Raw genomic sequence first — 14,198 nt, 5'->3', positions numbered from 1 at the left:
TCTTCTACACCCCTTAAGATACATGGCAGGAATGTGATGATGATGATACACAGTATTTTTTCATAGGTGGAAATGAATACCAGTCTTCTTATTTTCAGATCGTGTTCAGCGATTCGAACTGTATCTCACATCTCTCTCGTTAGAAGCTGTAGTTTCAACCTGGGGAACAAAACGAAGAAACAAAAAAACTCAATCTGGGGAGGAACACGAAAGGTGCGGTGCCAAAATTATGTTGTACTTGTTTAAAAACTCCAGCGCATTTTAACCAAGAGAGACAATCTGCATATTGATTCGCCAGCAAAGGTTGGTCGATTGGTAGAGCCACTGCTACTAATGGCTCACGCAAAAAAAAAGCTAAGCAAGGTTGAGCGCGGTTAGTAGTTGGAAGGGGTTCAATCGTTCGATGCTGTAAGCACAGTCTCCCTCGATGAGTCTCTGGACTCCCTGGAGGTGTTAAATAATAATAATATATCTATATGTGTGGACAGATCTGGAATATCATTTGAAAAGAGCAGACGATAATATTGCACCTCGAGGGACCCCATATTCAATCGGGAGTCTGCGCTTTTTTATGACTTTTTGCTGTTGTTCACAGCTCTAACATTCACCTTCTAGTTGAAAATAAGTTAACATTTATCCGTAAGTTTGATTTGATTTTTAACAGCGTTTCAATGTAAATAGATATTTTCAAGTGGCGGCAACTGATTACTCCTTTTATAGAGTTCAACAACTGTCGTCTTATAGTAGTACCACCCAACATGTTCTGTTGTAGAACAGAGGAAAGGAAACTGTACCCGATGAATCCTTTTTTTTTCCCCGATGAATATCATTAAGTGCGGTTCGAACGATACCTAAACGCTTAATGCGTTGCTTTTATCCCGTCCTAAATGTGCAATTTGTATTCACATTGAAAAATCCGATCTATTTTGCTAAATTCTAATTGCAATGAAATCGTTTCTACAATTTGTCGAATCGTTTCAAATTTTGATATAAATCGGACGATTTTAGTTGCAAAGAAGATCCCGGGATTGTTCATTGGTGTTGACCGATCGGAAAAAGTTGAACTAAAAACATTTCAATACCTTTTTTTTATTTTGGCATCTGCAGCGAATGCACTACGTATTGAATCCGCCCAATCGAAAATACCTAAAATGTAATTTGTATCATTTCAGGAATTTTAAGTTGGCTGAGTGCATACGTAATATATCTATATGCCGAAATGGGATTTGTTTCGGCAGAATTGCCGAAATTGTTTGTTATTAAATTACTAATATTACTAATAATCGAAGTAATCAGTTAATTTACTAATTGCCAGCTTGCCTACATAAGAGCAGGGTTTTGCGGATTATCTACCGATTAGCTGACCCTGTGCTATTGCGCTATAAGTCTGCAAGTTTAGGTGGTAGGATTCCGATTAAAAAATGGAAGCGTAGGTGAGAAACATACTTTATTTACGATTATGCAGTGAATGAATTTAAGGGAAGATATGACAGCTGGTTATAGCCTCCCTCGATAATTCCTTGACTCCCTGGTGGCCTCAGATAATACTTTTCATATTTACTTGCTTAGGAATATAATTCTTGACTATTCACATGTAATCTTCAGTAATATTTGTCATTTCAAATTTTAGTACGTACGAAAATACAGTATTATTTACAAAAGCACGTCAATTATTCACTTGACGCCAGGCATAGAACTAGTTAATTTTTTTTAACCGTGGGACACACTAAACATATTTGGCACTGAAAAATATTCAGTTCTTCCGAAGAAAAATGATTGACTTGAAATGTCATCAAATGAATTGTTCTCCAGTTGCTTCTGTATGTAATTTCTAAGTAAATATTAGGGTGCTCCTTATTTTTAAAATTTAGTTTTTTTCTATGAATCGCCCTTTAATTTTGATTTATATAATATGTAAAAATTTAGTAAAATTTTTAAACAAATCTAAATGTTTAGGGCTAGTTGATGGCTTGTTATCGTTTGCATATTGAAAGCATAATAAGCGAACTACAACGTGCATATTCGGAACACGAACAAGTACACTCCTGAATTTTCAAGCTGCTTTTTTTTTCTGTGCGTATTCGCGTAATTATAACAGAGCTTGTTACAAAGTCTTCATTTAAATTATAAAAATGGCAAGTACATCGGCAAGCAGCCATCGCTACCGGAAGACAACGGAAATATGGCTTATTGGACCAACCTCGTTGCCCGACTCAAAACTCCCTTCCACAAAAGAATTAATGGGGTTGTTTTTCATTAGAAAAAGGAAATTGAACAAATAACAAGGGAAGTAGTCCATTCCACGGCTCGTGATGTTTTGACGATCTGGGAGAAGGCAAGAATACCTACGAACTTGAAAAAAACATGTCGGGGATAAAGTCGAAGGCGTATTTAGAGAAAGAAAATCTTAACCAAGATCAAGGCGAAGAATTCATAGGTGTTAATTAAGAAGGAAAGCAAGTGGAAAGAAAATCTTGAAGATTTCTTTGATAGCTCATGGCAATGCCTAGGATAGGATAAAAATTCCAGAAGTCAAGGAATACCTGTTGGCACAGAAGGGAAATGGAAGTAAAGACGGGCACTTGCAAAGAAAGAAGCTGCAGGAAGCGAGAAGAAAATTTTAGAAAGAGAAGAGAAAATGAAGAGAAGCTTAATAGCTTTCAGCAGGTTACTTTGACGTCTTTGTCATCTAAAAGTGAGGAGAAAACGATTCTTGTGATTAAGAAGTCAAGCCATCGACTTCGGGATCACGGCCGAAGCTTGGATGAAAAATTATTAGTTGTTAGTTTGGCGGCTAGCCTTGACGTTGCCAAACTTAGTGATGATACTAATCTCGTCAATTAAAAACCCATGCCAAGATCTCGCGGATCACAACGTCATTCCTTCCTTCGTTCGTCAACGAAGTAAGTAGAAAAAGTAGAAAGAAAATTGCCGAAGGCCTAAGAATGGAATTTAAAGAAGATGTCCTTTTAACAAATCACTTGGATGGTAAAATACTGGAGAACATTCCAGGGAAAGATATCGTTTATCGACTTGTCTTTCGATTCTCATTTCGGGTGAAGGATTGAAAATGGGATATTTGTGATAAATAGATGTGCTTCCACATTACTTCTTCCAATACTGGATCGATAAATGGAGCCTGAATCCACCTCGAACGAAAGATGAACGAAGACCTGTTGTGGTTGTCTTGCTGTTCTTGAAATAGTTCGGCAATCTGTAGTACTGCTTTCAAATTGACCTTTCACAGGAACAAAAATAATCCTGTTCAAGAAGTTTCAAAAATCATAGACGGCCTGGGATAGTTTTCAAATTAGTGTGATGGAAAAGCTACAGCATCTCTCGCTGACATTGCTAGAGAGATGATTTTCTTCTCCGGGAACGTAATTTTATTGGGAGCATTATTAGAAACTAACCGTAGCCATCCCCTAAATATATTCTAAATCGTTTCAAAAATTCCCAGAGTTTTTACTTAATGTTTCGAAAACTGAACAGGTGCCTCTTACGAATTCAAAACATTTAAACTTTGCGGCTTTTAAGAAACAGCCTGATAAATCATACGTACATTTTTGTGGCAGTATAAGATTTCCTGTGGATAGCGAGAATATCATTGGCTCGGTTGAATTCTCCTGGGCTCGAGAAACATAAAAGAAAGGAAGGCTTTTCTAGTGAATGTGAGTGAGCAGGGATTCTCCTCACGAAGAACGGACAAACCGGTTGAAACCCATGCACCTCACGATCATATGCTGAGCACATGGTCTTACTTTCTTCAACCGTAAATCAACCCAACCGAATGCTAAGATGCAAAATCATGAAAAATATCGAAATAGGGCAGTTTTTATATTTTCAAATAGTTATTTCTAAATTTCAAAAACGACATGTACTTCCTAACGGCAAACCAACATTGAAAAGACTGAATATAGTGCACTTCGTCTGTGCAGAATTCTTTCAGCATCTACTGGGGGAAGAGAGATCTTATTCCACAGTTTAAAGCACGATATTCTCCGTTTTTCTAATCTGCAAAAAATCAAAACAGTTAAGTATGTTTTCATTTTTCATCGTCAATGGTATCATACCGATTAAACAATTTTTTTATTGTTATTTTTATCCTAGTTTATGGCTGTCCTTCCAACTTCAGCTTCTATCGGATAGTCTCATTAGATAAAGTAAAACAACATTTCTAAATAAATGTAAGTAGTTATTAATAGTCAATATTGTCCATTTCATCTCCCATATCTGTGCTTCTAATCTACACAGGTTCCATGTGGACAATTTTTTTTTCCCTGTTCCGTTATGCTGCATGGATTTTCAAACTAAAGTATAAGTGGACAAATTCAGCTGATTCTTTAAAATGTACTTGCCATTACTTTGCGTATGAGTCAGGATTTTGTGGTGTCCTGATTTTTCCTGTTTGATCAACATTGCTCTTGTGCTATACTGATTTCAAACGCTTCACGATGAATGGATGAAACCTGTGTGTGCTTGTGTAAAATACTCCGACTGACAAAAGACTGTAGTTATAGCACATTAGTACAGATGATGGGCTAAGGATGATAATTCAGAAATTCCTATTCTATAGAATCAAACATGGTGTTTTATCAACCGACTTCAAGCGGACAATAAGAAAAATGGGAGTCTCACACGTGGGGAGATGAAAATTATCTACAACATGAATTGGAAATGTTCGTCGAAAGTATACGTCACCGTTTTTATTACTGTAACAAATGCTTATGGGCGAACCATCAACGAAAGAATAAATTATTTCCATAACACAGAACAATAAAAACTGAAGTCAAAATTCTGTACTCGTAATTCACTAAATGTTTATATTTTATCAAGCATAAGCAGAACAATCGTGATATCTCGCAAGCTAGAGTTTTGTGAATGAAATAACTTCATGGATACTTCCCTACTAAAAGCGATGACTTCATATTGAGTTGTTTGAAAAGACCTTAATTCGAATCTTATCTCTGATGTGACGAACCATTATAAAGGCTTTTAGCAGAAGGTGAGTTAGTCGACCTCATACGAGGGTGCGGGGAGATTTGTTATCCAGAGAAACGTAGGATTCTCAGCCGGCAAAATATCCAGAAGAAACACTGTTAAATTAGCAGACAATACACTGTCTCATAGGCTTGTCTGCTTCGGCCATAATTCTAAACAACCCCATTTACGTTTTCCTAGTGTATCGGCTATAGGCAAAAGAGTCCAACACCATACTATAAGCGCCTTTTTCAGAGATTTTCAACTGAGCTGATCTCAGCTAAGAACGCATCAGCCATGAGTGGAAATTTGTGGGGAGAATAGGTAATTGATGTTTATTTTTGAATTTAGTATAGAGGAAGAAAAAGGGTGCATATTAAAAACTATGAATTAGAGTTCAAATTATCTGAGATTTTATATCTCCTTAATGGAATAAAAATAATCTTATATTTTATCCATATTAGGTTTAAGCAAAACGAAAGTACCATTTTGATGCAACGTTTCGCACAAGAAGCATTATGGCGTTGCCTCCATATTAAAACTACACTTCTTATTATAGTAGAAGATAGATCAATTCAATGCTGAGGTCAACACTCTTAGGATGGAAGAAATATTTCAAGTAACTGCTTGTCGTAAATCTGCTAGCACAACAGTAAACTTATTTTGCTGAAATTTACGATTAATGAAAATATAAGGATTCCACTTCTCATTATAAACATCAGGAAATTTTATTCATTATATTCAAATACTATCTAGTTCCGGATGACTATTTAACCTCTCCCCTTCGAAATGGTCCCTTCATATTTTGAAGAGTGGAAAAGATTTGTATGCGTATAAGTGCGGCTTTTTTGAGATGGTACAAGTTCAGTATAATATTTTACTCGTTAATTTTAATATTGCGATACTGCATGATTAACCCAGATTGCTAAATAATTTTTGACACGTTAAGTAATGGCGTGTGTTTAAACAACTTGCTTTGTTTACCGATGAGAAGGCTCTTAAGAAGTGAACAGCTTTCGAAAGATTATTGAAATTATAAGTATCACTGTAATATCCTAATGCCGTTTCTTGATTTAAGTGTTCTGTTTTTGTGAATAAGCTGCAATGAATATCACAGTGAATAAACGATGTGAACAACTTTCGATAAGAACGCATTTATTGAAGTGATTTACATGATTATTATCATGTGCAGGGCTTCATTTAGAGCCTATACGTTTTTGTTCGCTATGAAAATAAATATTGTTGTGAAGTAAACGGAGTGTTAGCTATGAATGGATTGAAACTGACGGGAAACTCGACCCGAAAATAATCTTCATTGCTAAATGCACCCTTCCAAAATTTGGATTAAGATAGAAAGAGAAATAGTGAGGTACGAAATGACGGACCTACCTTTCAAAGTGAATGTTTCAAGAACAAAGTGTGCTGTGCTTAAACGAAAGAAGAACTGAAAGAGATCTGAAAGAAAAAAAAAACGTGGTCGTAAGAAAAGGCATTTGCAAACGAATAGATACGTAAGATAAGTATTCATGTAAGTTATACCGGTATAATTTCTTTTTATTAAGTAATGGCATGACATAAATAATCATGCTAACTAAAAATAAAGAGAGCTGTAGTATGAGTTAAATGTCAATAAAGAACGAAGCGATGTGCTGATATGCAGATAAACTGCGACGTAATTAAATTCGTTTCGAAAATATAAACAGAATACCGAAACACACAAAGTATTTGGGCACAAATTCCTTGATAAATGAAGCCAAAACTGTTTCAAGTAATTTTAGTAATTATCTTATTAAAGTCGGTACAAAACGTTAGTATAGTTCGCCCACCGATTAGAGATCCCTCGATACTTCTGCTCAGGTCAGAAAAAGGAGAATCCATTCCGATAATAGGGTAATCAATCCGTATTGTGGGATGAGTTGTTTATTATTACAGGTCGGAAAATTAATTTCTCTTTTATGATTATTGTAGTTAACTATGTTGCTTGTATAACAGTTGGAAAATTTTACCTATAAAGCACATGATTTTGCGTGTTGGCGACCAATTCGTACATCCTTCATTTCTTTCTCCCCTTCAGCACGAATCGACTATTCTTGTCAAGACGCCAAGCAGAGACCTACAAACGGTGGGCGAACTATATCGACAGAAATGAATAAATGAAGGCCTATTGCTTCATAAGTTTCTTAATTTAAAGAAACAAACATCCAGTGTAAAGATTGAAGAATCGAAAATGTTAACCCGACGATTTTGACCTCGTGTATTTCAGTTTCTCAATATTTTCGAATTAAATCATCCCCTCTCTCTAAATTAGTATACTCATATCTGACTCACTAAAAAGTGTAATTCACATTTAAATTATTCCTTAAACTGTGAAATGATTGCTAGTCACAGAATTAAGACTAGGAATTGTTCAAAGAAAAGCATAAACTGCCATACCGTTTGGTTTACAAAGGAATCGTGCTTACTGAAGCACTTCCATTAAAATCGGAATTTTAATTTCTCATTGTGGTGTTTTCGAGTGCTGTGCGCATTGCTATTTCTAGTTTACTTGATATTAATTTACTTTTAATTTATATCGATTTATTTTAATTATTCATTTACATCTAAAACGTCTTCAATACTGCTATTTACTTTTTGTGCAATTTTTATGAGATGTCAGAAGCAGATTTAATTAAGCATCTGGTTAATCTGATTAATTAAGCAACAGAACTGTATTAAATGGTTAATAGTATTTTTATCCGTGTATATGAGCGATCAGACGATAACTGGAAAGTGAAAATTAAAATCGGGATGTCCCTTGAATTGCCCATTCCCGGAACTAATGTGCTATTGTTTACAATCTTTCGTGGTTAGGATTCATACTGTCATTTGTATAAAGCGAGTACAAATTTGGGCTACAATGTGCGAAATTGTTCTATTCTACGAATATTTCCAAAATTATAGGTTGTTCGATTTTTAATAATGAGATGTCACCTTCCTTAATACCTTTCCACCTGCGTATATGAGATGTCATTTATCTCTTTTGCCAACTGTCAGCAGAACACCTATGTCAATATGTGCATGCGTTTCCAAGTCGGTGCGTCTGTTTGCAGAAAGAAAAGCTCGTATTTGTTTCCTTTTCACTCCTACACCTGTTAAAGAAATCTTACCATCCATCCAGCTTATTCTTCCTTGAAAGATGAAAAAACATCATCTAATGATTTAACTTTCTCTTCCAGACAAGCACTCCTTAGCCCAACGTTTTTCAATCAGCCTCCATCTGCATCTGTCATCAACATCACTGATGCTGAGTGCATTCCCGAGACATTCTAGAACTACAGGGTGTCCCAAAATTCACGCAAGAAGTAATTTTGATAGAAAACACAGGTTTTTAATTAAAAATTGTAATTTCTTATTGATTCATAAAGTATACAGTATAGGGTTATGCATGGAATAGCATATCGGGTAAATGGCCTCCACGGCTTTGCTGGCACATACGCACTCTTTTGTCGAAATTTTCCATGACCATTTTGCATAAATGTGGTTGAATTTCGTTGATACAGCGCTCCATTTCCTCCTTCAAGGCGTGGGTGGTCGTGGGCTTGTTGGCATAAACTTTAGACTTCAAAAAACCCCAAAGAAAAAAGTCCAACGGCGTTAAGTCACATGATCTGGGCGGCCAATTCTGATCACCAAAACGGGAAATTACACGACCAGGAAATGACTCATGCAATAATTGAATTGTTTCTCGGGATGTATGGCATGTGGCACCGTCTTGTTGAAACCACATGTCGTCCACATCCATATCTTGCTATTTAGGCATAAAAAACTGGATTATAGTGTCGCGATAGCGAGCACCATTAACTGTTATTGCCTTACCAGCCGCATTTTCGAAGAAGAATGGACCGATGATGCCTCCAGCCCAAAATCCGCAACAAACAGTGGCACGTTGTGGACGCATTTGTTTCTCAACAATCACTCGTGGATTTTCTGAACCCCAAATGCGACAATTTTGTCGATTAACGAAGCCATCAAGATGAAAATGAGCCTCATCGCTGAATATGATTTTGTTTGAAAAATAAGCATCCACTTGTTGTTGTTCCATAATCCATTCAACGAACTCTCTTCGCTGTGTGTGGTCATTTTTAATAACCCTGAACTGTCAGCTACCACGCTGTCTTTTTTTTTTTATCGTTGGCAACACTTTACCGCACAAATGGCGCTAAATTTAAATCTTGCGTGAATTTTGGGACACCCTGTATAAGAGGCAGGGGATATTTTCCCAACTTTCATTTATGTACATCTTCCACGGTAAAAAAAAACAAAAACTTCTCTTCCTGTAATTGACTACATCTGGAACTGGATGAAAAAAAATCTGACATCACTTCCGTCAGTTGACTAGAATCGAATCTAATGTAGTCTTTCATTCTGTAGATTTAACGTAATGGAAATTAGAAATGAAGTCTGACCTTATATATATAAATGTAGAATTACAGAGTTTATATTAAGTGGAATTAAAATAGAGAGAATCTTAAGAGCTAAGTTAAGGAACCATTTAGAAGGAAGATAAAATGCATTTATTTTAGTAAGTTAGAAAATTGCATTCTCTTCAACGAAACTTAATTATTGCGCTTGACATTGTCTCCTAACTGCGATGGAATTACGAGAGTTTACGCAAAATACACGATGTTCAGTATACCATAAATTATTCAGCTCTTAGAGTCCTAAAAAGGCTGTTTTGAGCAATAAAATATTCATTTCATTCATCGGGTTAATAAACTGAGATTTGCAGTAAAAACTGAACTCTAAAATTGATAATGAACTTTAAAATGGAATTGATTAAATCATATTTTATATTGCTTTTTAGAAACATTTTTATGTTTCTTTATTGCTAATTAATTAACCATAGAAGAGGAAAAAATGTCGTATGGATACCAGTGAAACTTTTCTAAGCTTCGAGTCGCTCTATTTTGTTTGAAGATTTGGCAGAACGAATTATGTGTTTGTATAATCTGTATGTACGAGTATGTATGTTTTGAGAGTTGATTATAGCGTTTTCACAACAGTGCTAGCATTTTAGCAAATATTTTTCAGTTCCAATTGTTAGTACTCAATGAGTTTTATGTGCATACGTCATCAAATTGATCTGTAGGTGTAAGGATGTGACAATTCAATGTGTTTTAGGTACAAAATTGAACTCTTACAAAAAGCAATTGAAGTTCAGGGGCATATCATTCTACTAGGAGACCTTAATGGCCGGGTAGGGAATCCAGTAGACGAGGTAACGAAACAAGTGTTGGGATCACAAGGAGAAATAACCCGGAATAATAATGGAGAAAGAATAATAAATCTTTGCCTTATAAATAATTTAGTAATAGCGAATACTATATTCAAGCATAAAGAAATCAAAAGTTTACCAGGAAAGAGCGCAGTAGAATTGAAAAATCGATAATTGACTATACCATCATAAGCAGATCGTACTGGAAGTATACTAAAAACATAAGAGTCTATAGAGGTCCTGGAATAGGCAGTGACCACTACTTATTAGTATTGGAAACGATCCCTAAAATAAAAGTTGAAAAATTAGAAAAAGTAGCAAGGATATAGATCTTAAGATAAAGAACTACAAACTAAAGAAAGAAGAAACAGCCATTGAGTATAAAAGTGAAATAGAAGAGAAGATGAAAGAAGTAGAAAAAGAGATATATGAAGACCAAGATGTAGAAAGCCTATGGTACAGGTTCAAAACTCTTTTTCTCGAAACAAACAAAGACATTTGTGGTGTATCGTTAAATAATAAACAGAAGAAAGATAAAACACTCTGGTGGACTGAAGAACTAAAAGAAGAAATTAAGAAGAAAAAGCAATTGTGGAAGAGACACATAACATCAAAGCTTCAGGTTGATAGAGAACTATACAACAACCAAAGACATAAAGTTAAAACCTTAGTGAAAGAAGAGAAAAGAAAATGCTGGGAACACTTTGGACATACTTTAGAACAAACTTTTAAAGGAAATCAAAAGCTCTTCAAATCCTTGAAATCAAAAGAAGAATAAGGTCAGAGAAAGAATGCCCCATAAAGCTTATCAAAAATAAGGATGGAAAGCTACAAATTCCGAAGACATCATGGAAAGATGGAAACAGTACTTCCAGAATTATTGGAAGATGCAGGACATGGAAAACATAGAACCCTAAGAGCAAGACATGCTAGCAAAATAAAAGATCAAAGTGAGGAAATTCATGCAAATGAACTGTTAGCAGCAATACATAAAATAAAACTGGGCAAATAAGCAGGCCATGCCAAATAACACCAGAAATGGTAAAGAATTGAGGAACGAAAGCGATAAATTTTCTTTTACGCCTGTTCAATGTCGTATGGAAAAAGAAAATTATTCCCAAAGACTGGGAGGTAGCAATAATAAATCACATATTTAAGAAAGGAGATAACCGTAAATGTGAAAACCATAGAGGAATTTAACTTTTAAGCGTTCCAGGAAAATTGTATGCCCATATTTTAGAAGAGAAGCTCAGGAACCAAATAGAAGATACACTGGACGAAATGCAATATGGCTTTCGAAAAAATAGAAGCACGCAGGATCTTATCTTCAATCTTAGAAAAATATCAGAGAAAACATTGGAATATGGAAAAGAACTACATTCATGTCTTATAGATTTTGAAAAGGTCTTTGACCGAGTTTCCAGACACTTACTATGGCAAACATTAAAGAAAAACAAGATACAAGATAACTTAATAGCAACCATACAAAGCCTCTACAAAAGTAACAGAAATTATGTTAGAACCTGTAGATCAAAAGAATTTGAAACAAATGTAGGAGTGAGGCAAGGCTGTATCCTCAGCCTTCTTCTTTGCATAATATTAATAGATGAAATTTTAAAAGCATACCAAACAAAAACTAAAGATTTGCAGTACAACATCAACATTTGATATGAAGAAACAATGAAAAGGAATATGACTATAAATATAAATAAAATTAAAACAATGATCATATCTAGAAACCAACAAAAACACACAATAAAAATAGAGAATCATCAACTGGAACAAGTCCACTCCTTTAAATACTTGGGATCATATATACAAGAAGATGGTAGACTAGACACAGAAATTAACAACAAGATAAGAGGGGGGAACAAAGCTATTCTATGCAATGAAAGACCCACTCCTAGATAAGAAAGAAGTTACCCAGTATACCAAAATTGCAGTGTACCGTTCAGTGTTTCTATCAACATTAATATACAGTTGCGAGTCTTGGTGTTTAACAACAGGAAACAAATAAACTACAAACAGTTGAAATGAAATATCTTAGGAAAGTGGCACAGAAAACAAGACTAGACCGAATAAGAAATCTAACTATAAGAGACGGCCTTCAAGTTGCACCTCTGAACCAATTCATAACACAACCCCAAATGAGGTGGTTTGGACATCTTAATCGAATGGAAGAAGGAAGAATAGCAAAAACTGTATACGAAAGCCAGAAAATAGGAAAAAGAAACATAGGCAGCCCAGGAAAGGTTGGCAAAGGAAATTAAAGAAAATTGGAAAAGAAGGGAATTAACTGGAAAGAAGCAAAACAACAAGCCTTGGACAGGACGCCATGGAAATCTCTTTGGCAAAATCTCGACACATAAAAGCACAAGAGATCATAGACGAGGAAGAAACTTGATGTTTGGGGTAGTAGTATAGTCAGTTTTTTAAACTGATGATAATTATTAACCTAAGTCTAAGGATACCTTAATTTATAGCTATTCATTTTCTGAATAGGTTGTTGCGCAGAAAATGACTAACTTCATGGCCGCTTCTCCTTCATCCTTCCGCGATTTCAATTTTTTTTGGAATTATGGAGTCACTCACGTGAGGGATAAAGTTCAGAATGTTAGTGTTTTTTTTAATACGGGGAAAGAAATTCGATGTGAACTGTATGTGCTCCCCAACATTTACAGAGTAACCAAAGCTACAGCGTTTCTCGTAATGCTATAGCACTTGTTGACATAATTGTTTGTAGCAGTAGTAGGAAGAAAATGTAACTGAGCATCAGTTCGTAGTTTTGTGTTCCATTATTCATAATCACCTGTAGCTCCATGAATGACATTCATGGAAGACACTGATTTATAAAAGTTGGGAACTTTTGGTTGAACTGGTTGGAGTTATAGCCACAATCTATGAAGCCAGTACATTATGTTTGTTACTCGGTGTGTGTGTGTGTGAGGGAGGGTGGGGGTCCCTGCTGGTTGTTGTCTACTTTAAAAACCGTGCAACCACCACCTATTACACCGGCAAATGAAATTTCGGTTAATGGTCGTGCATCTAGGCAGGACTCTTGAAACGAAGGACAAATACCACGCCATTGTCTTGACTCTCGACTGTGCTACAGAAGTGCTTCTCGTTAAGGAGAAGATGCATCGGATGGAATGAGTTAATGGATTATTTTCTAAAGAAACCATTAGCTCTTTGATAAAACCACCGATGCTTTCTATGGCTAGCAAGCTATTTCTGCAATTTGCTGTGGTGTTTGGTGGGATAACAGCAATTATCACTTTTTCTTTTGCTATGAATATCTTAAGTATATAATCTTTCGTAGGTGAGACTGATGGCAAAAATGTATTTTGGGTGAAGGAAGAAAGTAAAAAAAAAAAGAATATGCATATAAAGCACTGCAAGAAACCGCTCTTAGTCTAAGCGGTACTTAAGAAATCACAAGTAGGAGTAAGGTACTGTTCTGCTTATTAATGAAGTGAACGATACTATAAACAGAATTAATAATTCAGTCCCAGATCAGGATATATGTCTCCAGGATGACAATGGCATTAACTGTGAAATACTGCAAAAGCGTGTCTAAGCCAGTTTCATGTAGTCAGTCCGGAAAGCTAGAGCACATAGGAGATGAGTGAACGGCGAGGAACAGTTCGGTAGCGAAGATTTAAAACTAACAGGTTAGCTAGCAGAAGATGTACGTTGGTTGATTCTTATTTACATTCATAAGTAATTACCCATTTCGCTTTCATCTACCCATTTATGTTTATATTTCCTTACTATTTTTATATACATAGTGCAACAATACCAAGACGTTTAACTCTTCTTGTCAGTAATATTAGTTTCGTTTCTTAATTTTTTCCACAGTTTTATTGATAATAAAAGTTAAGTTTTGAGTGTATTATGTTCAACGCACTTAAAACTAGTTACAGTTCGTTACCTGAATTAATTTTAATCCAAAACATTATACGAA

At 35.4% G+C, this 14,198-nt stretch overlaps 1 protein-coding gene across 1 annotated transcript in view; it reads right to left on the bottom strand.

Annotated features, from left to right (window-relative positions):
- The window catches only part of LOC150105286 (diuretic hormone receptor-like), a 100,914-nt gene that overhangs the window by 25,353 nt on the left and 61,363 nt on the right, over window positions 1-14,198 (bottom strand). The window contains exon 9 of the mRNA XM_090393924.1: window positions 10,777-10,785. Coding sequence (XP_090250050.1) covers window positions 10,777-10,785 — 9 coding nt within the window. The remainder of the gene's footprint in view (window positions 1-10,776; window positions 10,786-14,198) is intronic.

Source organism: Typopeltis vanoorti, chromosome 6, assembly GCF_054136105.1.
Source record: "Typopeltis vanoorti isolate ZY-2024b chromosome 6, IOZ_Tvanoo_1.0, whole genome shotgun sequence".
Classification (NCBI taxonomy): domain Eukaryota; kingdom Metazoa; phylum Arthropoda; class Arachnida; order Uropygi; family Thelyphonidae; genus Typopeltis; species Typopeltis vanoorti.
Note: the sequence above shows the minus strand (reverse complement) of the source record. Positions and strands in the feature narration are given on the sequence as shown.